The sequence below is a fragment of the Ambystoma mexicanum genome, chromosome 3q, assembly GCF_040938575.1.
Source record: "Ambystoma mexicanum isolate Mex_15411 chromosome 3q, UKY_AmexF1_1, whole genome shotgun sequence".
NCBI classification, from domain to species: Eukaryota; Metazoa; Chordata; class Amphibia; order Caudata; family Ambystomatidae; genus Ambystoma; species Ambystoma mexicanum.
This window is the reverse complement of record NC_090926.1, coordinates 575,045,157-575,070,951: the sequence shown is the minus strand read 5'-3', so window position 1 is coordinate 575,070,951 and position 25,795 is coordinate 575,045,157. Positions and strand designations below refer to the sequence as shown.

Genomic DNA, 25,795 nt, shown 5'->3' with positions numbered 1-25,795 from the left:
GAAGACCCTACAGCAAGACGATGTAAACTCTGATCTGGCAAAGGACAGATATCCCACAGTGTGGACATAAATACTCTGAAGGACAATGAAATATGAGTGCCAATCACAGAAGTTATTAAAGGGGCATATAGATCATGGCATTCTTGTAGGGTAATGCATACTCATACTATGAACAAACACTCCAAGGAACTATTTCTAAGGCATACTGAAGTTCTATTGTTGACTAGGCTCACGATGGGGCACAAAAAACTCACAGGAAAAGGAAAATCCTGCAGTTGGAGACCAAGTGACCACTTTGAACAAAACCCAAAAAAGACAATTCAGGTCTGTAACACTTTGGCACCAACCACTTACCATCTCCTGTGTAATTTCCAGAGCTTCCTGCAGGCCATAGAGCCGGCCGCAAACGTAAAACACTCCACTGGCCCAGAGGGCACATCCCTCGTGGACCCAGTATTCATTGCTGTCAAGAGGTAGTTCAGGGATCTGTACCTCAGGCTCTGGCACAACTTCCAGAGGGACTTTCAAGTCTGTGTGGCCCACCTGGGAAGAGTCAGTGTTTTTAGCGGCTGCCTCTACACGGTTCCGCCGCTTGAAGCGTGGGTGGGTGGTGAGACTGCGCTGCTCCTTGGTCTTTTCCTCTATTTCCTCCTCCTCAGAATCTGATTTGGAACCATCCGCATTGCTTTTGTGCCTCACCTTCAACTTGCTCAGAGTCTCTGAAGAACGCTTCGGTGGAGCAATCTTGGGCAGCCCAGCTGCATACTCCTGGGTGTAGAATGGCCCAAAGAGGTCCCCAAGGTACTTGTAGTTGGCCCACTTCCCACACAAGCAGCAGACTAGACGGCCAATGACTGAGGACTCGGTCACCACTGGGCCATGCTGCAGAAAGGTGGAGCTGGGTAGGGCTTTACCCTCAACCACCTCAGGCTGAGGAGTTAGTGGCCTCTGCATCTTTCGCAACTGAGCTGCCAGCTTACTCTGCTCCTCCTCTTCTGCATTGATGACCGTGCAGGAGGCACCCAGCTCATTCTGACCTTCCACATGGATGTAAGGAATGAAGGTCTTACTGCGGACCTCCACTTTTTCAGCTGGCTGGATAGCATATTTCAGCTTGATCTCTGGCTCTTCTGGTTCCACAATGGGAATGGCCTGCTTAGTTCTACGGCGCCTTGGTGGGCCGACAGGCTTCCTCCTTTCTCGCCGCTGCCGCTTGGGCTTTGGCTCTCCTTCCACAATTTCCACTGGCAGGGGCTGTTCAGTCACCAGGGATGGCAGGGGCGGTGGCTGAGAAGTAGCTTGCTGCTTCCGGGGTTGCTTTTGCTGCTGTTGCTTCTTCTGCTTGTTGACACTCCCTATAGGGCGTCCCTTTTTCTTTCCTGATGGAAAGTAACCCTTTGGGGGAAAGGGATCAGGTTTGGGGGTCACACAGGGTAGAACTCTCTCCTTCTCAAGGACTTCGATGACAGGCTCTGGAGGTGGCACTCTGGCAGGAGAGACACTCTTCAAGTCAAGGTAGATCCGGGGTTCAGACCCATTTGGTGAAGCATCAGGTCGGTCAAGATTGCTTTCGAGTGTTTGCAAAGTAGGGGCAGCCATAGGCCCGATTGGCTCAATCCCAATACTAGGCAGTTCTAGAGCCTCCTCTTTGACCTCTTCTTCAGCAGGACTCCGCCAGACATCCAGAGGCTTCATAAGCGGAATGTCACACTTCACCACCAGGTTCTCCGGCTCCTCTGGTTCTGCCATTCGTGTCATTGCTTGTGGCATGGCTTCAACTTTCCTCACCTCTTGGACCTCCCCAACCACAGCATCTGACAGTCGGCTCTTCAAGGACAAGATGTCATCCAGAGTAACAGCATCAACGCCACACTCTGCACTGTTGGGGGCACCAGTGCACCGCCGAATGCTGGGAGAGGTAATCTTCTGGACGATGGCTTCAAGCTTCAAGCCCCGCCCCTTGCGCGGGGGCAATATTTTGGTCTTTGCCTGGCTGCTCAGTGAGAGAGCCGGAGAACCCCTCAGCTCAGAGCCAGCAGTGTTTCTTGTTGGGTCCCCTCTTGCCGGTGATATGTCCCCTTCCCGGCTCTGAGGGAAGCGGCTGTAACAGTTGAAGGGCTGCTCAGCATCATGCCTGGCAGGCGCTGCGGTCGTGCGTGCCTTGTCATCAGCAGGCTTACTGTCCTGTGGGTGACGCTTGCTGGGAATGGGGGAGATAAAGGACCGTACACGCCTTCGCATGATCAGAGGGTTCTGATGAGACTCTTCTTGGCCAGGAAGTCGGAGCAAGGCATTGCCTAACTTTGGAGACACTGTGGTCTCATCTGGCCTTGGAGTGTGGCCATCCATCTCCCATTGAGGACTGAACCTCTTCTGATTGGCAGCTGATGGTAAAGCAGTCTTTTTGGAGGGCGACACCTGTTGGGACAGGTTCCAACCAGACTCAACTGGTTGTGTCCTCTGGCTGTTTTGCTTCATTTCCAGGCTGACTCCTGGAGGCAACCCTTCAGCCAGCTTGTGTGACCTACTGTGTTCCTGCACCCCTGTAATATCATGGTATGGCATGGGGTGGTTGTAAGGGGGACCTTCTTTCTCACTGCGGTAGGGACTCCTCACCCGGCCATGCATCGGTTCCTGTCTGGGGCTCTTACGTTGTACCTGTTCTTGCCTGTGTTGAGCAGACAATATTGCCTGGGCAGAGTTTGCCCAGTCTTTGAACTCCTCCTGCTGTTGGTACATCTGTCGCTTGTAGTGGAGTGGGGCATTCAGGCTCTGGTGGGGTTCCCCATAATTGCTTGATCGTGCATTAGCATGATAGGCTGAAGCCAGTGCTTGTGATTCTGAGTTCTGGAAGAAGGCAGAGTAGAAGGCCTCACGACTAGCTCGGTCTGCAAGACTCATTTGGGGGACTACGTGGTGAGACTCCACTGTACCCCGACTCCGGCCAGGTGATGGTCTAATTTTTTCCCCAAACTCATGGGCCTGGGTGGATGACTTGCCCCTGCCTCCCATGCGGCCTGCCCCCCTTCTAGTGTGAGTGGGTCGGCTTTCCTGATGGGAAAACTCTGTTGTGGGGCCATGCGATGGAGCCCTTGCATTGGCCCGGGGCAGGTCATGCTTGGTGCTGAACGGGTGGGTGCTTTCTGTGGGCTTACGGTGGTTGAGTCCGGTGGGTGCTTTGGTGAGTTCAAACTCATTCTCTTTCAGCTGTTTGGGGTCATGGCCACCGGGTAAAATGACAGACTGACCTATACCTGGTGGTGCCCGATCCCCCCGGGCTATCCTCGAGTCTGTGATCCTCTCCTGTGGTGAGGCACCCACGTGGCCAATTGGGGGGTGGTGGTGGAGGTGGCTAGCAGGGTCACGCATTAGCTGTCTCAATGGGGAGATGTCACAGATAACGGAGCGCCTCTCAGATAGGTTTCCATCATGACTCGTGGCCTGCGATTCCAATTCAAACTTTCTGGTCATGGCGTACTCTGCTAAATTGATCTGCTTGGCTTCGGGAACTCCCCCAGTAGACTTCCTCTCCCAGGGTCCCCAGTGTGGATTGTCTAACAGCGAACTCACGTTCTTCCCCAAGACGTTGCGGCCAGGCAACTCGCCAGCTTGTGCCATTAGCAGGTTGGATCTCACTGCCCCTTCAAGGATTCCTGCCAAGGCTGGATTGTCTTGCGCATTCCTGGCATAACGGCGTTCTTGGTGATGGTAGCCCTGCAGCACCTCTTGCAGGAGGCTGGGAAACTTCTCATTCCTGGCATGGCCTGCACCTTTCTTTTCAGCAGGCCCTGGGGAATCCCCTTTTTCTTGACTCTTGGGGTACTGTTGGAAGCCCGCAGCATTCCTGTGAATGGAGGCAGACACAGTCAAATTGTCTTTGTAAGGGTAGCCTAAGTTTACAGGAGACCTAGATGGTTCAGTCTTTTCCCCGCCACTAGTGACAGGAATGGCCGGCCCAGACTGGCTACTCTCCTCCCCGTTATGATGGGTCGAGCTCTCAGCAATCTTAGTCATTTTAGCTGCCCCCTGCGATGGTTCGGAATATGGTGTTGAAGGCAGGCTTGGCTCCTTTGCCCCTTTGACAGGGCTGGGGGGAGTTTGAGGTTGTGGTGGATCTTCGTTATGTTCTGGTGAGGAGCCCCCATCCTCCTCCTCCACTTCTTCCTCCTCATCCTCCTCATCCTCATCCTCCTCCTCATCCTCCTCTTCCTCCTCCGTCTCCTTCTCCGTTCGACTAGCCATAGCTTCTCTGGAGACAATCACACCCACTACCTTCTCGGTGGCTTTTGGGGGCTCATCAGCTTCTGCTGTCTCTTCAGTCTCAGCAGGCCCCGTCTCTTCCTTTGTAGACTCAGTTTGGGGATCCCGTGTCGCAGGCGGTGGTGAGCAGGGTTTCTCTGGTGTAGGTTCATTATAGGGTGGATCTTTGTAGGAGGAGTCCTTGTAGGAGGGCTCCTTGTAGGTTGCTTCTGAGCCTGTGCTTTGGCCACTCAGTTGACGGACACGGTCTGCCTGGTCTTCTGAGCTGCTGGAAGATCCGCCATCTGGTGACTCAGCCAGTGGGGACTTGGTCTGCTGATCACCAGCCTGGGAGGAAGCCTCAGAATTTGAGCCGCTATCAGTCTTTTTGGTGGAACGCTTGCCACGATTCTTGTGTGGTGCCAGGGCATCTGAAAGCAACATGTGCTGGACAGTATTGGGCAGGTTGGCCACTTGACTGCTTAAGGCGCTCAGGCTGCTGAGCCCAGGATCAGTAAGTCGCTTCTCCTGCAGCCCTTCCATGCTAAAGTTCTTGTATCCACTGCCACCATGGGTGTTGGGGCTGGTGATCATGGAAGGTGTTGGGCTCAGCTGAGGCATCATATGAAGAATGCGGTTCCTGGATGATAAGGGCATGGCAGTATTACTGCCACTGGCACCACCCGGGGCACCTTCCCCACTTCCAGGCATGAGAGGGGAGGGAGTGGAGCTACAACTGGGGGACTGTGTGACAGAGGGGGCAGGTGAGGGGTTGGAGATGGGGCTAAAGTTCTGTTGAAACTGCATTGGGGAGCGAGCAGGAGCCTCAGCCTGGCTGTACTGTGAGGTCTGTCCCTGCACAGTCATTTTGGTCGAGTTGGGATACTGCATGTGATGCGTAGTGGTCGGTGGCTGCCCTGGAGGAGTCAATTGCTGCCCACCGCCTCCACTGCTGCCTCCACTGCCACCACCTCCTGCCTGAGGCATCTTTGACTGTTCAAAACCTTTAATCTGCTGACTCTGGTAGGTGTAGCCAGACTGTGTACCAGAGTAGGCTTGGGCATTGGTGCCAACCATGTGACCATCATACTGCGATCCGGTGTTGACTGCACTGTAGCCATCGTAGCTCTGCCCTGATTGACCAAAGCGCTGTGCAGGGGGGAATGAAGAAGAAGAGGAAGAGGAAGGGTTTGCAGTCTGGTAGTGTTGACCAAACTGCCCTACCCGGAGTTGGTACCCAGCTGAAGAGGCTGCCAATGCCCGCTGCATCTGTTGTTGGTGAGCAGCAGCGCTGGTAGCAGGTTGGCCAGTGGTGTGCTGTAATGGCTGATGGGACTGATAGATTTGCTGACGGTGCTGCTGGCTGGCACTTGAAGGCTGGTACTGTGTTCCGCCAGGTGAGAAGGAGCCAGAATAATCCTGCGGATACTGTGACACCCCACTCAGGGCAGAGTGTTGGGTTGAGAACTGACCATGATGTGCTGCCTCAGAAGCATATTGGCTGCCAAAGCTAGCACTTCCTTGAGGAGGGCCATAGCTCTGTACAGGACCCGATGGTCGCCGCCCACCTGGGGCAGCCCTGGTTGACGGTGTGGCACGCTGTCCTGGAGAGGTTTCCTTATTGGCCAAGCAGTAGAGTTCACTGGCCTCCTTGCGGTATGCCTGGTAAGCCTGGTGCACGGGGCTCTCTCCAGCCATGGAGGATGGCTGCGGTGCTGGGGAACCACCTGCTGTCCCTCCCCGACTGTTGGCAAAGCTGCCTTGGAACATGGGTGCCTGCTGCCGCGGGCTGAACTCTTCCAGACGGGACGAACCATGCACGTCCTGGGGGTAGCTCTGTGGAGTTCCGTGGTAGCTGCTCTGCTCACGGAAGGACTGCATGCTGTTTGGCCAGGGCACGGCAAGTCTGCAGAGAAAAGAGGTGGAGAGTTAGGAAGGCTGGCCATTAAAGGATGTAATGTACAGACGCAACTGTCAACAATCCCACAAAGCCCCACCACCATGTTACAGTTTATGTGATAAACCCTCTGATAACCTTCAACAGATCATGACACCCTCTGATAACCTCCAACAGACAGGCCTCCAACAGATCATGACAGAAGTCCCTCACATACAGCCTTGAAGAGCAAATCCCCTTACTCCCAATAGACACAAAAAAAGTGAATGTCGAATCATAGTTACAAGTTCTAAAACCTGCTAGTGTGTTTATGTGTTTTACATTCAATTGCCACATTCATTGCCATAAACTGCATATTTTGCATAGGTCAGCATATATTCAGGAGGGGGACAGTACACCTTTTCACTCTCCTCCTAGAGTGCATATATTAATGTATATGTCATCACTCAGCCTAAACAGACTAAACAGACCCCTTCAGAGCCCCCATACAGACAACTCTTATAGACACAAACAGGTTATCAATGTCTCAAACAAGCCCCCCGGATAATGACAAATAACACAGTGTAAGTAACCAACAGACACTTGCACAGACCCCAGAAAATAAATGGGGCAATTCTGTTGCACAGCAAAAGGAGAATTCTGCTCCTATTGGTTAGGGATACACAATACTTGCTCCATAGTGTTGCAGTTTGGAAACCGTCACAATCTCTGGTTTTGTCTAATTGTAAAACAACTTACAAATATCAAATAACCTAAATGATCCCATGTGGGTGTGGCGGAAGAGAGGGTTGCGAAGAAAACGATGGTGGAGGAGATAAAGAGTAGAAGTGAGAACGTCAAAGCAAGAGAGGGATATATACAGACAAAGAAAGTAGGGAAAGAGTAGGAAAAAGCAAGAAGGGGAATAAAAGAGGCAAAGAAAGTGCAAGAGGGGGGTTAGAGAGACCAAGAATGGTTAGAGCATGCACATGTGTAATTGTCAAGTAACCAAGCAGTGTGTGGCTGTTATTTACACATTCCAGGAGACTATCACAAACAGGTCTCGAAATTGCTTGAACCTGGGAGCTATTTAGCTCCTGCATTTAGCCCAGGAGATTCTGGTCAGCTTGATACCAACAGCTACCAGATACTTTTGGCTCTTGAGGAAAACTGGTGCCGTACAAACAAGCCTATGTGGCATGAACTTTCTGTATCTGGGAGTGTGTATAAAGAACTATTAAAAGATATGTAGAAGACATTTAAAGCATAATGAATTGTATACAATGGACAACCCGTTAAAGTTTATATCTCACAGAAGTTAGATGTGTCACACTATGTGCTAGCTCCAGGCTCCCTGGGGATAGCCCCTGGGCAATATCCAGGAGCTGGTTTTAGCTACTGCTCATGAATTCTGAACTTCAACCCCTGTACCAAGACTGGTGAATATCAAACCAGAAAACACCACCAAACTTGCAAGACTTGCTTACCACACAAGAAAAGTAATCCCATAATATAAGTAACTTTTGTATCCACTGGGGTATTGATGAAGGTCTTCTCAAAGTACTGCAAAAAATCAAATGCCCCTTGTCAGCATAGAAAAGATATACCACAGTGTATGTGTAAATGACAGGGTGCAAGAGGGGGACAGACCACTAGGAAAGATCTGACTGTCACCACCCCAACCTTTGTCAGGACATGCCAATGCTACAAAGTATGAACGTCCGCAGCAGATCATCAAACCACCCAGCCAACACATAGAACCTGGCAACTATGAAAACAGCTTTGGAAAGACACCTATAAGAACCAGAGCTACGCTACAATCCCTAGCCATACATACCCCTTACAAAACCAGAAATTGGAGAAGGGAAAAACACACAGACAACCAAACACCCCATTAAAACGAATCATAACAGAGAAACCCATTGTGCAACTTAATGGAACTCCCCAAGTAAGGGACAGATGTTTCAACCATGCACCCAGCAAAACATAGGCTCCCCCAAGAGAGCCGAAGAACCGACGGTCAGCGCCCCAAACAAAACATGAGTAATGACACTTAAAGAACAAGTCAACTCCCACACACTACATAGCAGCCTACTCAACGTGCTATCTATGGCAAAGAGCAAAACAGAAATGTACAACCTCTTAAGCGAAGGCAGCACAGACCAAGAACCATAGCTATCTGACAGCCACAGAGTGATCGCCCTCATAGCCATACAAAGCCATACCTGACAACTACAAACTAATAAACTCTAACGGAGAAAATGGAAGAGGAATCCCGAAAAATCACAAAAATCACATCTGCTCAACACCCATCCCCTCAACCGACATATAGTAGACTGCGAATCACTCCTGGTTAATATCAAGCTCAACCACAACACAGCAAAACAAAAGACTGGAAGGCTTAGAATCAATCTTAACCAACCTCTCCACAATCCACGACAACATAATTGTTCTGGGAGACTAATGAATCCACAACAAACTCCCTCAGTGCCCTACTGGAAACACATCACTGCAAACTAATAGTAAATGGTTCCACCTGTATACCTGGATACACTATAGACGCAATCTTCTGAAGACACGGACTGTCGACTGCCGCCCTCATGGGTACCAATCACATGGAGCAACCATCTCATGACACTGTTCACTGTCAAAATTCCAAACTCTAATGCCTACAAACAAAACCCCTTGCAACAAACAAAAGAAACTGGAAAAGACTTGATCTGAAAACTCTTACAGATCTATTTGAATCTAACAAACCCAACACCGCTGAGCTAAATAATGACAACAGACTGTGGAAGAAAAGCTTCACACCTGGATCATAGATAAGCTAGATCAATTAACACCCCTAAAACTCTTCAAACCCACTCCAAAGAAAACCGAAGAGTGATGGTTCACAGAAAAACAGAAGGAACTAACAAAAACGTAAACTTGAAAATCAAATGGAGAAAACACTACAACCAATTGGACAAAACCAACAACAAATTGGAATTTATAAATAAGCAGTCCTCAAAGCCAAAAAAGCAGACTATACCGCAAGAATACAATTGGCAACAAAAAGAAATGTGAAATCAAGGAAATAAAAAAACAAAACTTTTTGCAACAACTGCATCTTACCAGCACAAACCCTGTGAAAACATCACAACCCATCTAATAGCAAACATAGAAGCAACACAAAGGACCATCGATGCAGGCCCCAGTAGCACAAACATCCTCCCAGAAACCAGCATGCCCACAACCACCACAACACTAAATATATCAGACCTATAAGCGAGGAAGGTTTTGAGAAACTAATGAAGGACACCAAAATGGTCGAATCTCCCAGTGATCCATGCCCACCGGGAATCTACAAAAAAACATCTCAAACATAAAACAGCAGCCTTATACTTTCGACTACTAATTAATCTATCCCTAAATACAGGAATAGTACTACTAACAAATCTATCCCTAAACACAGGAATATGACTAACATCATTCAAATCATTGGACATGAAATCCTTCCTAAAAGATGAGACGGGAAATACAGAAGACCCTAACTATAAACCTATATCAAGTCTACCATACCTTGCGAAAATCCCACAGAACCACATCTACAAAGAACTACTCAATCATGTAGAAAACAAAAGAATACTTGACCAATCCCAAGTCGTCTTCAACCCCATAAGAGGACCTAAATTGGCACTCTTATGTATATGGAACGACCGAAAAATAAACGTGCATGACAGCACCCAATCAGCTCTCATACTACTGGACATATCAGCCATCTTTGACACAATCAGACACCCAACGATAACAACGAGACTGGAAGAATGCAGCATTAAAAGCTCTGCACTACAATGGGTGAAATCTTTCCTCACCAATCAAACTCAAAGAACACACCTACCACTATTTACATCAAACACTAACCATGTTACCTGTGGTGTACCACAAGGATCAAGCCTCTACTCACCTCTCTTCCTTCAACATCTACATGACCTTGCTACCCTCAATGAAACTCATTAAAACCCATGGACTGACAGCATACAACTACACAGACGATACGATACTAAATTAATATTCAACTTCTGACCGAGGATCTGACAACACCCTCAACAAATGCCTCACCGACAAACACCTAGATGACAAACAACAATCTGAAGCCAAATTCAAAGAAAACAGAAATAATGATCTCCCCACCGGAAGACAATGCAACACAGGCATACCGGATCTGGCCACCGAATATGGGAACCCAACTGGAGACATTAATTGCAATTTATTTATTGCATTTATTTAACGCCCAGACCCGGAAGTATAACCGTGTTTCTACAGAAATTAGAAGATATTGGCTGCAGAGAATGAGACATTAAATCATATTTATTGAACAGCCACGTTTTCACAAGTGTTCTAAAGGTTGTGTAGGCACACTCATTTCTGATTTAGGGTGGTAGGGAAGTCAATCGTCAAAGTTTTAAATTCAATGTGGGCCTTGATGGGTAGCCAGTGAACATCTCGCCTGGTTGCTGAAATATTGTCTGGGCAACGTATGCCCATGGCTGCACCGTGGGCTTTATTTTGAAGAAGTTGGAGTTTGGCGAGGTGTGTAACAGAGGTACTCATGAGACGACCGTTGCAGTAATCCAATTTATTAATGATGATGGTTCTTGCTAGCGTAAGGCAGTTCATCAGAGAAAGGAATGGTCTACTCAAGGAAATGAGCTTAGCGGTGTACGCCGTGGACGATACCAAGACATTGATGTGTTTGGTCGTGGAGAGATCTGCATCCAGGTAGTAATCCAAAGTTTTGACATGTTTCAGGACAGGAATGACGGTCCGATCAATGGAGAAGGAGGTGAAAGCAGTGTCGACGTTTTTGAGACGGTAGGGGAAGCCCACAATTAGCAGCTCTGCTTTTTCATCATTAAGGCAGAGATTGTGGGTAGTGTGAGAAACCAAAGGGCATCTTGTCTACGAGTTCCTGGGGATCTCTCTGTCAGGTGGCCAGGGCATGGCCATAGCCTTTGGATCCAGACCCTGGGCGCGGACCAGTGCGGGTGAATTGTAAAGACTGGAGGGGGGGTGTCTGTACTCCTGCTCTCTATATGGCAGAGGAGAGGCACAGAGAACCCCAGCCAAGATTCTCTATTTGGTAAACGTGGGCGAGCAATCAAGGCTTAAGCTCTCAGAAAGTGATGCAGGCTGGTTCTTAAGTACAGTGTAGTCCCCAAGCACCCACAAAGGAATGTCCACACACTAAGTTACTAAAAACACAAGGCCCAATTACGAGGCTTGCGCACCCGTAATGAAGGGTGACAGTACGGGACCGGCACCGTTCATTACAGGATGCGCAATTACGAGGTTCCCTCGCTTGACCTGGAACAGACGTCTGGTAAAACTAGACGTCCTTTCTGGGTCCCGCGAGGGGACCAAGGAGCTAATAACGGGCCCGTTATTAGCTCCATCCCCATTCCCATTGAGCCCTATGGGGGCTCAAATGGAAATGGGGATCGGCTAATTCAAGGAGGAATTACCGGGTCCTCCAATGTTGGAATGACCCAGTTAGTCCTCATTGAAGGAACCCGGTATTGGAGCCCAGTATGGAGGCAGCCATGCCTTATTTAGGGCATGGCTGCCTCCATACTCGTAATGAGGCCCACAGTCTTTATAGAAAAAAGGCTTTGATTATGTACACATACAATAATACATTTTGTGCTCCGACAATTCTAAAATGGTGAATATATACAGTCTCAATGTGGTACCATAAGTACACTTGATTCCTTTAAAATGCAGCAACTGTACTCAGTTCAAATGTCATACAAATCAGTTAATAATGTGAACCAATAATAGACATAGGAAGAAAGGAGATTGGTTAAACAATTGGCAGAATACAGGGCCCCTACCGTTAGGCACATTTCTTTATGAGGATATCCCCATCTGGGAAACCAGTAAATAAAGAGATTGACAAGCCCAGTCCATATATTGTCTATTAAGTCTTACTTCCCCTAAAAAAGGTTCTACCACCCCAATGTACCTGGAATAGCAGAGTTTGACGTCGGGTCATCGACGGATCCTTCTGGAGCGGCTCCTTTTAAAGCAGGAGCCACGGATCATCGAAATCCCACAAGGAAAAAGGGTTAGCACCGTTGTTGTGGCAGCAGCTTCAGTTCTTGCAGTGCTCGTTGACGATCGGTCGAAAATGTCCTGCAAGCTGAGGTGTGCAGTGTACCTCGACGACTAATGTTCGTTGCCGCAAGTCAATGAAGAACTTTGGCCCAGCAAGGGCATCGAGTCATCAGCGTCTCTGCGGTCTTCGGGTGGCGGAAAAACCCACCTGTGGATTCTCCTCAGTCGTCGGCGGCCTTGACTCTCTCTGGCAGGACGAAAGCTTTCAATGATGATGAGCAAGGGAGTCCTTGTTTCAATGTTCTTAGGCAAAGGAGCACTGCGGCGGCGGTCGTCGACGGTGATGGACTTCAATATCCAGGCGCTTCTCTTTGTGATTCCGCAGCGGTCCCATCTCCAGTCGGTAGGCTTTTGAGGGTCTGGCATCCAGGGAGCTTTGTCAAAGATCAGCTGGTGCACAATGGTCCCTCGTAGCTCGGGAAGCGATCTCCTAGCCAGGTCCTCTCTTGGATCAGTTCCTTGACAGTCACGCAGCTTTCAGATTAGCAAAGGACAGCAGCAGCAGTTCTTCCAGTGGGCTTCAAGGTTTAGCATCAATTTCGACTTCAGCTTCTGAACGATTTCTAGCAGTGAGAGGTCCCCAGATATACTATTCGGTCTCATTCATTCTGCTGGGTCACACTCAGGCAACCAATCACTCAGAAGCGCATTAAGCAGTCAGAAAGCCAATCAGGCTCACAGGGCAGTCAGGCCATTCTCCTCCCTCTCAGACACTCACAACAAGGAATGTGTATTGGGAAAAGTAACCAGCCATTCAGCACTACACACTGCATTCATACCAGTTTCGGGCAGGGCTGTCTCAGGCTTTGTTTCGCATACCAGAAACTAGACACCCATAACATAACAAGAAGTGCATATTGGTCACACACTCCATTCGCCCAGGTCCCACCCACAGGGTATACCCAAAACATACAGTCACTGGGATGGCTCCAGCCAGTCTGGCCTGGACTTCCCCCACAATACCATACATGGAACTTCCACCCAAAAGGCAGTCAGGGGGAAGGAACAGAGTTAGGGCTTCCCGAAAGCAAGATTCCAATGGCAGGGCCTGGGTATCCCAAAATGGAGGATGCTCAGAGCACCTGTCAAATTATGCATGGAGCTGCCACCAGCCCATACCCTGCTCTGTGGGCCACACACAGGTGCCCAAAAACATACACTAGGGGTACAGGGTTGTACCCCACCCATGGGTGCCATAAGGGTATCCCAAGGGTATGTACACCAAACCAAAAAGAGAAAGAGCTGCACTGCCAAGAGTCCTACGTGGACTCCTGGGCAGCAAATAACACAGAACATACACGAAAAAGGACTACAGAACAAGGACAGGGAGGCCCTGTCCCTCTAATGCATTTCCAACATCAAAAGGATCAACTGGGTGATGGGTCTTCGTGGAGTGAGGTTGAGGCAACCGATGACGAGATGCGGCATTCCCCCTTTCCCGTACCCATGCCCCATCCTATTTTATACGATTCTCCAATGTCCCAACTCCACCCCCCCTTTTCTGCACAAACACTGGGCCGAGGAAGAGGGCAACATTGTACAGAGGCTAACCCGTACATATCTCATTGGACATGTCCTGCTAATCGGGTCAGGTAAAGACAGGCACTTGACTTTAATCACATACATCTGATACCCATTGCTATCCCCACACGGATAAAATGGGCAACATAGAGACACACTTTAAGCAAGATGGAACACGAAAAGGAGCAGATCTTCTGGGACAAAGGCGAACCTGCTGGAGCAGGACGACCGATCGAGGGACTAGAGCAAAGGGTAGGGAAACCCTGAAGATCCAGACAGAAGGTCATTGCTTCCGGGAAACCGTAAAGGAGACATGGTGAAAGCCAAATAGACAAGAAGAAACCTGCATTGCGTATCAAGGACACCAGCGACCCTCCCGGGTGAACAACAGATTTGGGGAGGCGAGACCAAGCCTGTGGTATTCTCCTCGACTCGTGAATCAAAGCCACAGAGACAAGAAAGGAAAGCGCACAACCGGTGAGTTACTGAAAGACACGAAAGGCCCGTTTGTGTCAAGGAAAGATTGAAGCTGCAATAGTATATCTCACAATTGAAGGTTGCGCGCATGCAGATGAGACGCAAAAGAAAGCTAGCCAGTGATGAACTGATAAGTGGCTGATAACTGAAGTAGTGGAGTGGTTGTTACGTTCAGCTGGTATCCACAGGAGCGCCACATGACATCGGATGAGAGGCTGTGCACTATCCTGGACCCCTTCTGCTTGTATGTTGGTTGGTGAACTATGACAGGAGAATGGAGGTTAGATACTGAGTCTGTGATGAGACCCCTGCCTCCCACTGATCAAACCCCTTCCCTTGGAGGATCTGCCTCGTCTTGATTCCTTGTATGTTGGGCTCTCCGCCCTGCGTCTCTGCGCAGGGGCGCGTGGTAGCTGAGGGCTTTCATAGGGCATAGTTGCTTCACTGGTCCAGTGCTTTTTGTGTCGGGTCCAGTCCGGCTGTGACACTGACTTGGTTTATCTGCTTAAAACGTTCATGTAAGTATTTTTAGTTCTGTTCCTTCACCTGTCTTTTCGATGTTGAATTAAGTCTCTTTCTGTCTTCCACAGGTGTTATTGATGGCGGAGCTGCTGCACTGGATGATAATACGGAGGTGAGTGGTTTTGCGCGAAGAGCAGCGCCGCTTAATGTGACTTAGTTGCTAACCTGCCTTTTCTTTCTTTCTCTACTCAGGATGCAGTGCGCTGACGAACCGGAGTGAAGAACCCAACGACCGGTTATTCAGGTGAGTGAAATCAGGTGTCTTTAGCTTGTTACTTTTGCAGGAAGCATCGCGCGATGTACAACCGGTTGCTTGCTGCGTGCAGGTTATTAATCTGCTGTCCTTTTGTTTTGCAGGTCGTGGAGCACTCCGGAGATGGAGAAACCATCGAGCGCTGATGGAAGTGCGGATGAAGATAGGAACAGCTACTCACAGGTAAACTTCCTTCGGTAATGCTGTTCTTGTTCTTACAGGCTGCGAGCACTCCGGAGATGGAGAAACCATCGAGCGCTGATGGAAGTGCGGATGAAGATAGGAACAGCTACTCACAGGTAAACTTCCTTCGGTAATGCTGTTCTTGTTCTTACAGGCTGCGAAGCACTCCAGGGATGGCAAAATCGCTGAGCGCTGATGGAAGTGTGGATGGATCACAGGTAAGCTTCCTTTAATGGTGTTCTTGTAGGTTCCCGATGGGGTCAAGGTCGAAGACTCCAGAGGAAACCTCCGGAAGAAGCTGAGGGGACATGGTGAGCGTTACGCTGCAGGAGTGCAGAATAACGCGAAGCGTGAATCCTAGTTCGGACGTGGCTTATATAGCCAGCAGAGCGACCACACCCAAAACACTAGACTGCCAAGTTCAGTTCTTGGGGCTGAGTTGAAATAAGGACCTCCATTGTTGGATCAAGGTCCCAAGTGTGGCGCTTGCTTCAATCTGAATAATGAGGCTGGTGCCAAAGGCACCAGGACTGACTCCATGTCCTGTGCTGACAGGTCTTTAAGGCCCTTGGAGTCTTTTGGGGGTGGGGTTGTTGCCTCACTGCTGTCAGGGGGCTGATGCCTCCGAGGTGGTCATGGGTAGGGATTGTGACAGTGGTCTGGCGAAAGGAAGTAGCCCACTCAAAAGTCTCTGTGAAATGTTTGGTTATAAAGCGGCAAAGTCAACAAACTCTGAAATGTATAATGGTCAAGATTAACCCCGGCAAAAGGGGAAGTGAAAAGGTGAATGCTTGAAGAAAATATTTCTCTGAACCTTTGTGCTTATGGTACTGAACTACTAAGACCAAGAAATAACATAAGAGTGTGAGCTGAAGAGAAAGTCGAAGTGGTCCTGCGGAGGTCTATGGTAAAATCCTTGCACATTTGGAAGTCTTCGACATCGGTAAAAGGTTCAAGCCCGACTAAGGGAGCCGGAAGTGTGATAAATTAGGGGAAGAGAACCCCCAACGAATGTGGATTAAGCTTGGGAAAGGGAACCCCTGCAAGTGTTGTGATTGAGAGGTCCGAGCCCGGCTGAGGGAGATCTGCGTTAAATCAGGTATTTGTTGATAGAGAGGTTCGAGCCCGGCGGAGGGAGACCTACATGAACTTTTTATTAAACTGTGAAACAACTTTTGGAACGCTAGAATAAGTGACTATAACGTGGAAGGCCAGTTGCTTACTAGGAATGTCAAGCTGCGAGCATACTGCAAAGGTCAAACTTGAGAACCTAGTGGGCATGCCAAACTGACATCTTACTGTAAATGTCAAACATCGCTTTCTGGGAATATCAAACTGTCCACTTTCTGAGAATGCCAAAATGAGAGGAAATGTCAAGCTTGCCTGAAATTTCAAACTGTTAGCTCGCTGGAAAAGTAACAATGTCAAACTTTTCAGGCATCTATAAAGCAAACAGGATGGCCTAAATGGATGGAGAAAAAAGGCATATATATGCAAATACAACAATTCTTTACCTAATAATAATTTCCTACAGATTACGTCAAATTGATGTTATGAAAAGGCTCCTATAATAAAGAGTAAAACCAAAATACAACTATACAAAGTGCATGTGTATTGCGAAGGATTAACAATAAAGCCTGTAATACATTCAGTGCAATTAGGCATTCAGCATTAATTTTTGTCAAGATGTTTCGACAAAAGGGGAACATTCTGGTGAAAGTCTGTGCGTCTTTCAGGATGCTTTATAAATATTGACGATGAGTTAATTTTCAAACCCATGCTTTTATCTTGTTGGGTGTTGTAAGGGTGCAGAAGTAGACGCGGGATACAAGGGTGGCATGCTTGTTGGCATAAACTTTTAACAGAAAAATAAGGAAGAACCCCATCTATCCCTATAACTGAGAGGGGTTTCCCTGCCTCAAATAAAACTAATAATGTTGTCAGAACATCCATCAAAATTAAAGTGTCCACTGCCCTATGTCCCAAACCTATTTTTATCCCTTACACTTCAAAAGAAAACAATATAATAGGTTGTGCTCCGATTCCAGAAGGGGGATTCCCTCCTTCTGGATGGGTTTAAGCAGTTCATCTATGATGTGGGAAATATCCTCCTTCCCCTGGCCCTCACTAGGCTTTTCTGTATAGTCCGACACAAAAGGGGGTGGGGGAGGGGTGATCTCCCTTCCTCGGGCCTTCTCGGCCAATTCATTACAGTTCAAAAAAAGTGGGGGAAATGCTTCCCTTCGCCAGGCCTTTCTTAGGCTCTCCTTCAATAATCTCAAAGAGGTCTTGAATTTTACAAGAGGATATAACTTTCCGCTGCAGGTCTTCTCTTGACTTTTGCAAAAAGATATATCTTTCTCTTCCCCTGGTCTTCTCATCTCAGCGTGTGGGTGCCAGACCCCCTTCTCAGGTGTATAATGTCTATTAATCAGGCCCAGTTCACTATCCTGCCAAGCATTGTCTTGCATATGCAATTCTAGGATTCTCTGAACATACGGGTCCCCAGGCCATTGATTCTCTTTTGGTTTCTCCGGGGTGCTCTCTCACCCAGCATTTCTCTGTTTCGTTTCTCTGCTCGGTCCCACTGGGACAAGGAACATGGTTCTGCATTTCTGCCCTACCACAGTCTCTAGGGGTTCCCTGTGCCTTCCCGGTCTCCCACTGTGTACCTTTTAACTTGCTCTGCAGGGTGCCACTCCTCGGCAACACCAGCAAGCTTCTCTGGCGTCCTCTGGGCTCTTGCGGTCTGCTCTCGGCTTTCTGCAGCTGCGACACGCTGGATTTCTCCTCGCACGTAATGTCTTGCCTGGACCACTTGGTTAGCTTCGTTGAATGCCACCGGACGTCAGGTTTCCCAGCCTGAAAAGTAGGCTTTCCTCTGCCTTTCTGGATATCGACTGCCTTCTCCAGGCATCCAGATCTGCAGCACATCTTCTAGACGGCCTTGCTTCCCAGCTTGAGGCTCTCCTGGGGCAGGACCGGCCCTGAGGAAAGTCCTTCATCAGTTGTTATGGTTCGTCGGCTCTGGAATCTCGGATATCTAGTAGGTTTGTCTTGGTTACGCAAAGGGCTTTTCATTGACCTACTCTTCTACATATCAGTCCTTGTGGAGCCATCCACTTCTACACTTTGCCAACTCTTCCTCAACATAGTATTGTCTAGGCTACTATGCATGAAGTAATCAATAGAAGAAAGAGGAGACATAATGGGGGTGCTTGGGTCCTATCCGTGTTGTGTGGTGGGTAATGAACGGCAGAATGGTGGTTGACGTACAGCGTTCTCCCTCGAAAGTGCTCCTGTCTCATGCAGAGGGAGTCCACTCCCATGGGATCCTTCCGCTGAGCACCACCCCCAGGGGGACTATCAGGTAGCAGCCTCACCTCCCTGAACCCATGGGAAGGGTCCCCCTCCCAGGGAGAGGTGACAACATCAAGGGATTTGTCAGTTTACACGGGTCATTATTACCCTCTGTGTCCAACGTTAAATCATTTGCTTTTATCCCCTCTTCACACATGTGGAACAACCTAACCCTCTCTTGCATTCTTTCAGGGATGTCAACATAATGTATGTCAAAAAAGTCCCCTCAGTTCACTAGTGTTGAAGGCTAGGGCACAGAAAGCATGAATGCACGCTGTTTAAAGGACCCAACAAATGATTGGGGTCTTCAGTCAAAGCTTACCAGGTACGTCATGCTATGCTAGGGAATCTCATGACTTGACATATCATAACTTTACGTACCATAACAGAGTGACAGAGTGCGACAGTGATTGTTTGTTCTCAGTCTTCGGCCATCTGTAAGCGCAAGGTTCAAAATTTAGGGGAGCTATTCAGCTCCTGCTTGCAGCCTAGAAGTGCCTGGTTATCTTGACACCAACAGCTGCCAGAAGCTATCTTTGGCTCCCAGGCCAACTGATGACAAACAAACAAACACGTGACATTAGCGGTGTATTTGGGACTATCAATAAACAAGCATTAGGACACAGCTATACAACATTTAAAGCATAATGGTCATGATATATATGATAGGATAGGTTATTTATAACGCGTTTAATACCCAGGAGGTTTCTAAGCGCGGACCCAGGGATCGAACCCGTGTTGCTTCATGGCGTCTTGCTTCCAAGACGAGCATGTTGCCCCCGAGCTATCCTCCCAAGGCAAGCAGACTTATTAGTAAGTTAGATTTTCAGAACCCTATGTACTAGCTCCTGGTTCCACAGTAGCAGCTCCGGCTCACTGCACAATGCCGGATACCCAGGGGTTGCTTTTAGCTCCTGCTCATCCAATCTTAACTTTGATCCCTGAAGCGAGCATAATGTCATTTGACAACTGGTTATAGTGTACACTGGAATTGAAGTAGCAAGCAGGTTTGCTGGAAACCAGTAGTGTTCGTCCAACTAGGCACAATGTAAATAATAATGTGATATATATATATATTTTTTTTCTTTTTTTTTCTTTTTAAACGCTTTAGTGTCTTAAAATGGCATTGCCACTTTCATGTAATATTAGCACCAAATTCCCATTTAAATATGCTCAGTAGCATATATCTGATGTGGCTGATTAGTTGCGGTGCCATGGCAACCCTTCACAGAGGCATGGACACAAAAGATTATTGATTGCATCTTTAATGCGTCGTTAGCAGTAGTGACGCCTGAGGACTTGTGAGCAAGTGGGAGAATGCATTCTCATTTTACTGTGTTTATTAGTCAGTTGCTGCAGTTGGGAGAGGAATTTTTAAAGAGCTTAAGGAGAGCGGGACATCAGTTAGCAGCTACTTCAGCAGGGAGCGAAAGAGGGCGAGAATCTGCTGGTAGAGATGTGGCAGAAGTCTTGCCGACATTCACTCCCATGCAGCAGGGAAATGGGAGTCGCGGCAAGGTGCAGCTATGAGGAATGGCACTTCCCACAAAGTCACTGGATCAGGAAGATACATAGCTCACCCTGAACACTAGGGGAGCCGGAAAGCTGCACACTGGAAAACCATGTGCATATATTTTCATTTTAGAAAAGGATCTGAAATGTTATGGTCACTTCCGATTACTGTATGTTAATAAAGGTGGTAGCACTTTCAACCCAGGGGTTGCAAACATTTAACAGATGTATGTATTGCGTATCTGCAATTCCGAAACCTGTTCTTGTTAAGACAAATGAAGGGAAGAGGTGCCTTTTTCTACCGAACAACTTGAATTGCCCGATATCCAATAGGCCATTTCGAGTCATCATTACTCATGTTAACAACCTTCGCAGACCCAGAGTGTCAAATCTAAACTGGCACAATAATCAAAAGAATTGATACAAAATTAACTAAGTGAATCAACTGTAATGGAATCTCAGGATGTCATTTTAGTTCCAAATTTCCCATCGGCATGCATACTCCTGTATTGATTCTGTTATGATCATTCCTAAATTTCCGGTGTTTAACAACTAATTTTGGGTAGTTCAGGCTTTTAGTTTGTTATTTCATGCTACACAGAAGAATAAAGTGTTAACCGTTTATGATCATCTTTGCTTGTCTTACAATCATTACTTTTTATACTATATTTCCCTTGGTCATCCCAATGCACCGTTGTGCAAGAGAACCAAAACTCAGGATGTGGAAATGTTTCTTGGAGAACACCTTTCATCATAGGTTTACTTCATCATCCACCCCAAACTCCGGTCGCCAAAACTTTGGAGGAGTGACTAGAGAGCTGTAACTATTTATGCTGTAGGTACAGTGCATGTTCCATTCATAGAGGTCACGTTGCAATACACACAGGTATCAGTGAAAAGAGACTAGCGTATACAGACACTGCTGTGCACCTTCACCATAAAACCTGAACTTAAACCATTCCTCAAAAAGGTCTTCCAAAAGCCACCAATCGGTTCATCTACCCCATCCCATAGAGCCTACCACCACACTCATCCCCACCGCTTTCCAGCAGGCCGCTTGATCGTCCTAGACATTTAAAAAGCTCAGAAAAAGGAACTTTAGCACTTATCAAGCCCTGCTTAAGCACATAAAAACAAAAAAACAAAAAACAGAACTTCATTCTCTCTCCTTCCTGCCTAAAGAGGAAAAAAAACAAACCTTGTGTCAAGAGTCATTTGAAGAAAAGCAGAACGGATGTGCAAGAGAAGAGAGCCTCCAGAGGGGTAGGCAGGATGGCACCCTCAAGACACTGGTCCCAGGACTGGGCTCAGCATTCGTGAATGGATAACAAGGTTCTGCAAATGGGAGAAATGAAAGGGTCAATCCTCATTAAAGAAAGGCAGCTGTATAACATGTGTTATGTTAATGTGCTTTGATAGTGTGCCAAATCACTGCACAGTAGTAAAAGGACACTTAGGCCTGTCCATGGAGTGGCGTACTGTGCCCCCACCAGGTTAATCCACAATAGCCTCGGAAGATGAGATGAAGCCCAAAGTTAATGGCTAAGAATTTATGAGGGACAAGAACAAAGTCGATAGAACCATTTGGTGGGAATATAGAGTCCCAGTGATAGACATGTGGAAGATGAGAGGCAAAATGAGGAATCTGTTCAAGAAAGGAGTCGTCACATGTTCTGTTATCGTCATTTGCATGGTCTCCAGGTGCTCATGTGGTTCTCTAAGAAATGTGGGCAGGGTTGGTTAGTGAGGGGAGAGGGATAGAAGTTGTGCTCTTCTGTTGATACTTGCAGAACCAGGAGAAACTGACGTCTGTTTGTGTCAGCTTTCTGGGTGTGCTTTGTTGTGTGCACTGGCTTGTTGTGTCTGGAGGGGTAGCGTCCAGTGTTTGGGTTGTTTGTTGTCTGCAACTGTTTAGCTTGTGGCGTGATTAGTGGTGGTTTTATGTGTTGTGTGTAGTTTTGTTGGCCCTTTTGGACATTTGTAGTATGTGAGAGGCATGCAGGTGTGGAAAAGAGGAGGGGAGTGGGCGGTTAGTTGGTTTCTGTTTGGCTCTGGTTGTGTGGTTGTTTTATTGTTGGTTATCTGATCCGGATCGTCCCACGTTTGGTTTGGTCCCAGAGTATGGTTTGTGGGGTGCACGTTTTTATGCTCGTCTCCGAGTCGAATAGTCAGGTTTTTGGTCGTTTTCTGAAAGTTGGGTGGTCTTCCGTCGTTCTTATTTCCTTCAGGAACGAGTTCCACAGTTTATCTAGCAAATAGGAGAATGTGATTCCTCCCAATTTCCTTTTCTCGTAGTGTTTAGTTTTTATTTGGACATTGTTGCTCGATCTTAAGGTTTTCCTGCATGGCTGCGGTTAATTTTAGCTTGGAGAAATTCAGCTCCTGGTCTGTGTACATAATGAAATACTGTCCATGATCAAATCTTTATGGGCCGACATTGCGGAATTGGAAGGGGAATTGGCCAGGAAAGAAAGATGTCACCAATGTGCACAGACAATGTACACAGGCAAAGGAAAAAAAACATGCTACTTAAGCACTGCTTCACCAAACTGCGAGAAAATGAAATGACAATATAAATTCCTGAGACTTTGGCTCCCATTTTGGTCCCTTCGTTTGACACCACACACCAATCGACTCTACACATGTTTTTAATACAGTATATATGCCCCTTAATTTATTTCATTATGTCTGTGTAGTAGTGATGTGTCCACATAATGAAATTAGTAATAATAATGTTGGCACTGCCAAGCCTATTGAACAGGAGTAGTCAAATCAAGCATATATTGCAACAGGTAAATGTGCATGCCAACAAACAGCACAGGTGTGAAAAGTTGTAAAGATGTAGGTCTTTGGCCTGGGTGTGTTCAACCCATGCACAATGGAACAGGGGCCCAACTGCCCATCTACTTATTTGCTTGTGATGCATCCTTTAAAAAACTGATGGAGTTTCCTTAGTAATGATAGTACATATTGTTGTGGGGCCGCGCAAATCGGATACTTGATGTTATTGAGGCTGCCCAATAAAATGATGCTGAAATAAGACAATGTTCAGGTATCCTTGGCTGTGCGCTCCAAACTTTATTTATTTTCAATTTCTGGTTTGACACAATTTTATATTTCTCTCAGTCAATGTAACATTTGTTGCAAATTGCATATATTTCATTCATTCCTTCAGTCAATGATTCATCTCATTTGTGAATCCACTGCCTTTGCGTAATGTTCTACTAATTCCTAACTCCTAATGTTGTCCTGAATGGTATTAGATTATGCCTTTGAATATTTGCCCTCAACACGTGTTTCCCCAATAATTTTGAATGGTTCTTCAGGAGGGGTTTTAAGGTTGCGATATAAACATTGGAACAAGAGACATATACTAAATATGTTTTTGTGCTAATTTATAAAGTATACTTAATCTTTTAGATAAAGGGCATATTCTGATCGATTGTGCAAATTAATCTCAATGAAACTCACTTGTTTTCTCCTTATGCTTTACATGTGTCGAGCATTGAAGTGCTGATGATTTTTTGTTGTTTGTGGTTGTTTTACTGAATTCGTACCTGGTACAAGATAGAAAAATGTATATTTTAAAATTCTGTTTTATGTTTTACTTGCCACTTTCTAATGTAGCTATGGTCTACTGCATTAAGCAAGCTTTTGCATCCTTTCGGTTCTGATCACATCAGCATGCTAACCGATTTGTACATTCGAAGATGGCCGCTTTTTATATGCAACGTGGGGACGCTGACGCATTGCTTATTGCGTACTGACGTTATCCGATCACCATCTTGGATTGGGTCTATATTTTAACGGGATAATTTATTTACTTGTGCATATCTCATTCTACGCTGATTTTTTATTTGTGTTTAACATATGTTTGATGTTGCATATCTGTGATATGTCATGACTAACCTATTGCACAGTCCATTTAAGAATAGAAGTATGAATATGCTAATTGATGGTTGGACTCGTGGTGAATAATTGTAATGGTTAAAGAACAAAAAATATATTATTTTTTCTATTACATATAAACATACTTCCATAAGTATAATATACATAAGCATATGATTATTACAAATGTGTATCTTCTATTGTTCTTTTCCCCAGCTTTTAAGTCTCTTACTTATAAGAAATGCCCCATTTCTGTGTCAAAATTTAATCCAAATGAGATGAATCATTGACTGAATGAATGAATGAAATATCTGCAATTTGCAACAAATGTTACATTGACAGATAACTATAAAATTGTGTCAAACCAGAAATTATAAATAAAAAAGATTGGAGCGCACAACCAAGAATACCTGAACATGGTCTTATTTGCCCATCTACTTACTCCCTAGGCCACAAATTGCCTATCTATAGAAAGGAAAGCTGGGAGGAATTACCAACACTTTTAAATAGGGATGGATTTTGAACCAGGGCTTCTCTGGGAGCAAAGACCTGGAACAGACGTCCTAGAAATTCTTCTTGGGGTTGGTTTAGAAGGTAGGGTTTCAATTGGGCTGAAGTTTAGCTCTTCTGGGAATTCATAGCTTTGTCTACCTTTTCAATCTGAGCTCCAGATACACTATCCTGTTAAAGGGCAGCTGGGGAGACCACCAGGGGCGCAGACGTGATGGCTGCCTGAGCCTTTGTCTCCCTCTCCAAGCACTAGAATACAGAAAATCATCCGAATTGAAGGAAGCTACATAAGATTCTGACCACACGTTCTTGAAACTAACATTGGGGCATGCTACAGCGATGTAAAGAGCAGAACCGCAGCTGATTTCTTGGGAAACTAGACCCTGAACAGCCCGGACGCGAAACAACGGTTTCAAGATGGCAGGGCCAGAGCCTGGGCCGCAGTAAACAGAATTAGGCAGACCCCCTACACCTGCTTTGGACTCTGAAGAAGGGAGCGAGCAGACTTTGGCATCCCTGCATGGCGCACTCTCTCTTCCGATTGCTGTAGTGACGCAGGTAGGGAGACTTGAGGGGGACAAAGTACTTACGCGGCACTCCGAGCAAAAGGCACTAGCATTTCTCACTCCCATCTGACCGCAGCTCTATTCCAGGCTGAGCGCCCCCACCGAATGCACTTTTGGCATCTTTGAAACATGCCGCATACACGCTGAATGGTACACAGCAAGCGTGATTTACTGGAGGTGTTGGCCCATTACACCAGCTCCACGCACCAACTACAACCTTTCAAATTCACTCCATACCATCAGAGGCTCAAAGGGACAGACGCTGGCCTGTCTCTGGGGATGAGGCATTATGAAAGGCAGCAAACCCGCCCCCAATGCACCCAGTGTGAGAACGCGCCCTAAACCGAGTCAGTACAGCGGGTGAGGAGCCATGTACAGCGCGAACACTGTGCTCAGATCTTGCAACACGGAAAACCTTTTCTGCACCACATTCCATGGTAGACCTGGAACCAGCTGCAGACTCTAAGCTTGTCTGTAAGGGCCCATGTAGGAAGCGCAGTGAAGGCGAGACCCTTCAGACCCAGCAACGTGAGTGTGCCCACCCAGATAGCGCAACCAGAAAAAAATAATATTTAATAAAGCACTGTTGAGCTGGTCAGGAAGAGCATCACGTAGGACACTGTCTGAAGCAGTAAAGGCCTGAGCAACCCCCTTCTGGAAAACATCACAGAAAGAAGGAAGACAGCAGGCTCTCAATCGAAAACACAGCTGTTCCTGACCCGGGTTCATGTA

General features: G+C 47.0%; 1 protein-coding gene across 5 annotated transcripts in view; it reads right to left on the bottom strand.

Annotated features, from left to right (window-relative positions):
* Positions 1-25,795, bottom strand: part of TCF20 (transcription factor 20) — a 363,716-nt gene that overhangs the window by 149,191 nt on the left and 188,730 nt on the right. For 3 of the 5 annotated variants that reach the window (XM_069654352.1, XM_069654350.1, XM_069654353.1), the window contains exon 2: positions 355-6,145. In XM_069654352.1, coding sequence (XP_069510453.1) covers positions 355-6,120 — 5,766 coding nt within the window. In that variant the 5' untranslated portion in view covers positions 6,121-6,145. Of the gene's footprint in view, positions 1-354; positions 6,146-21,297; positions 21,435-25,795 lie in introns of all 5 variants that reach the window. The other 2 variants (XM_069654349.1, XM_069654351.1) reach the window with 1 other exon arrangement.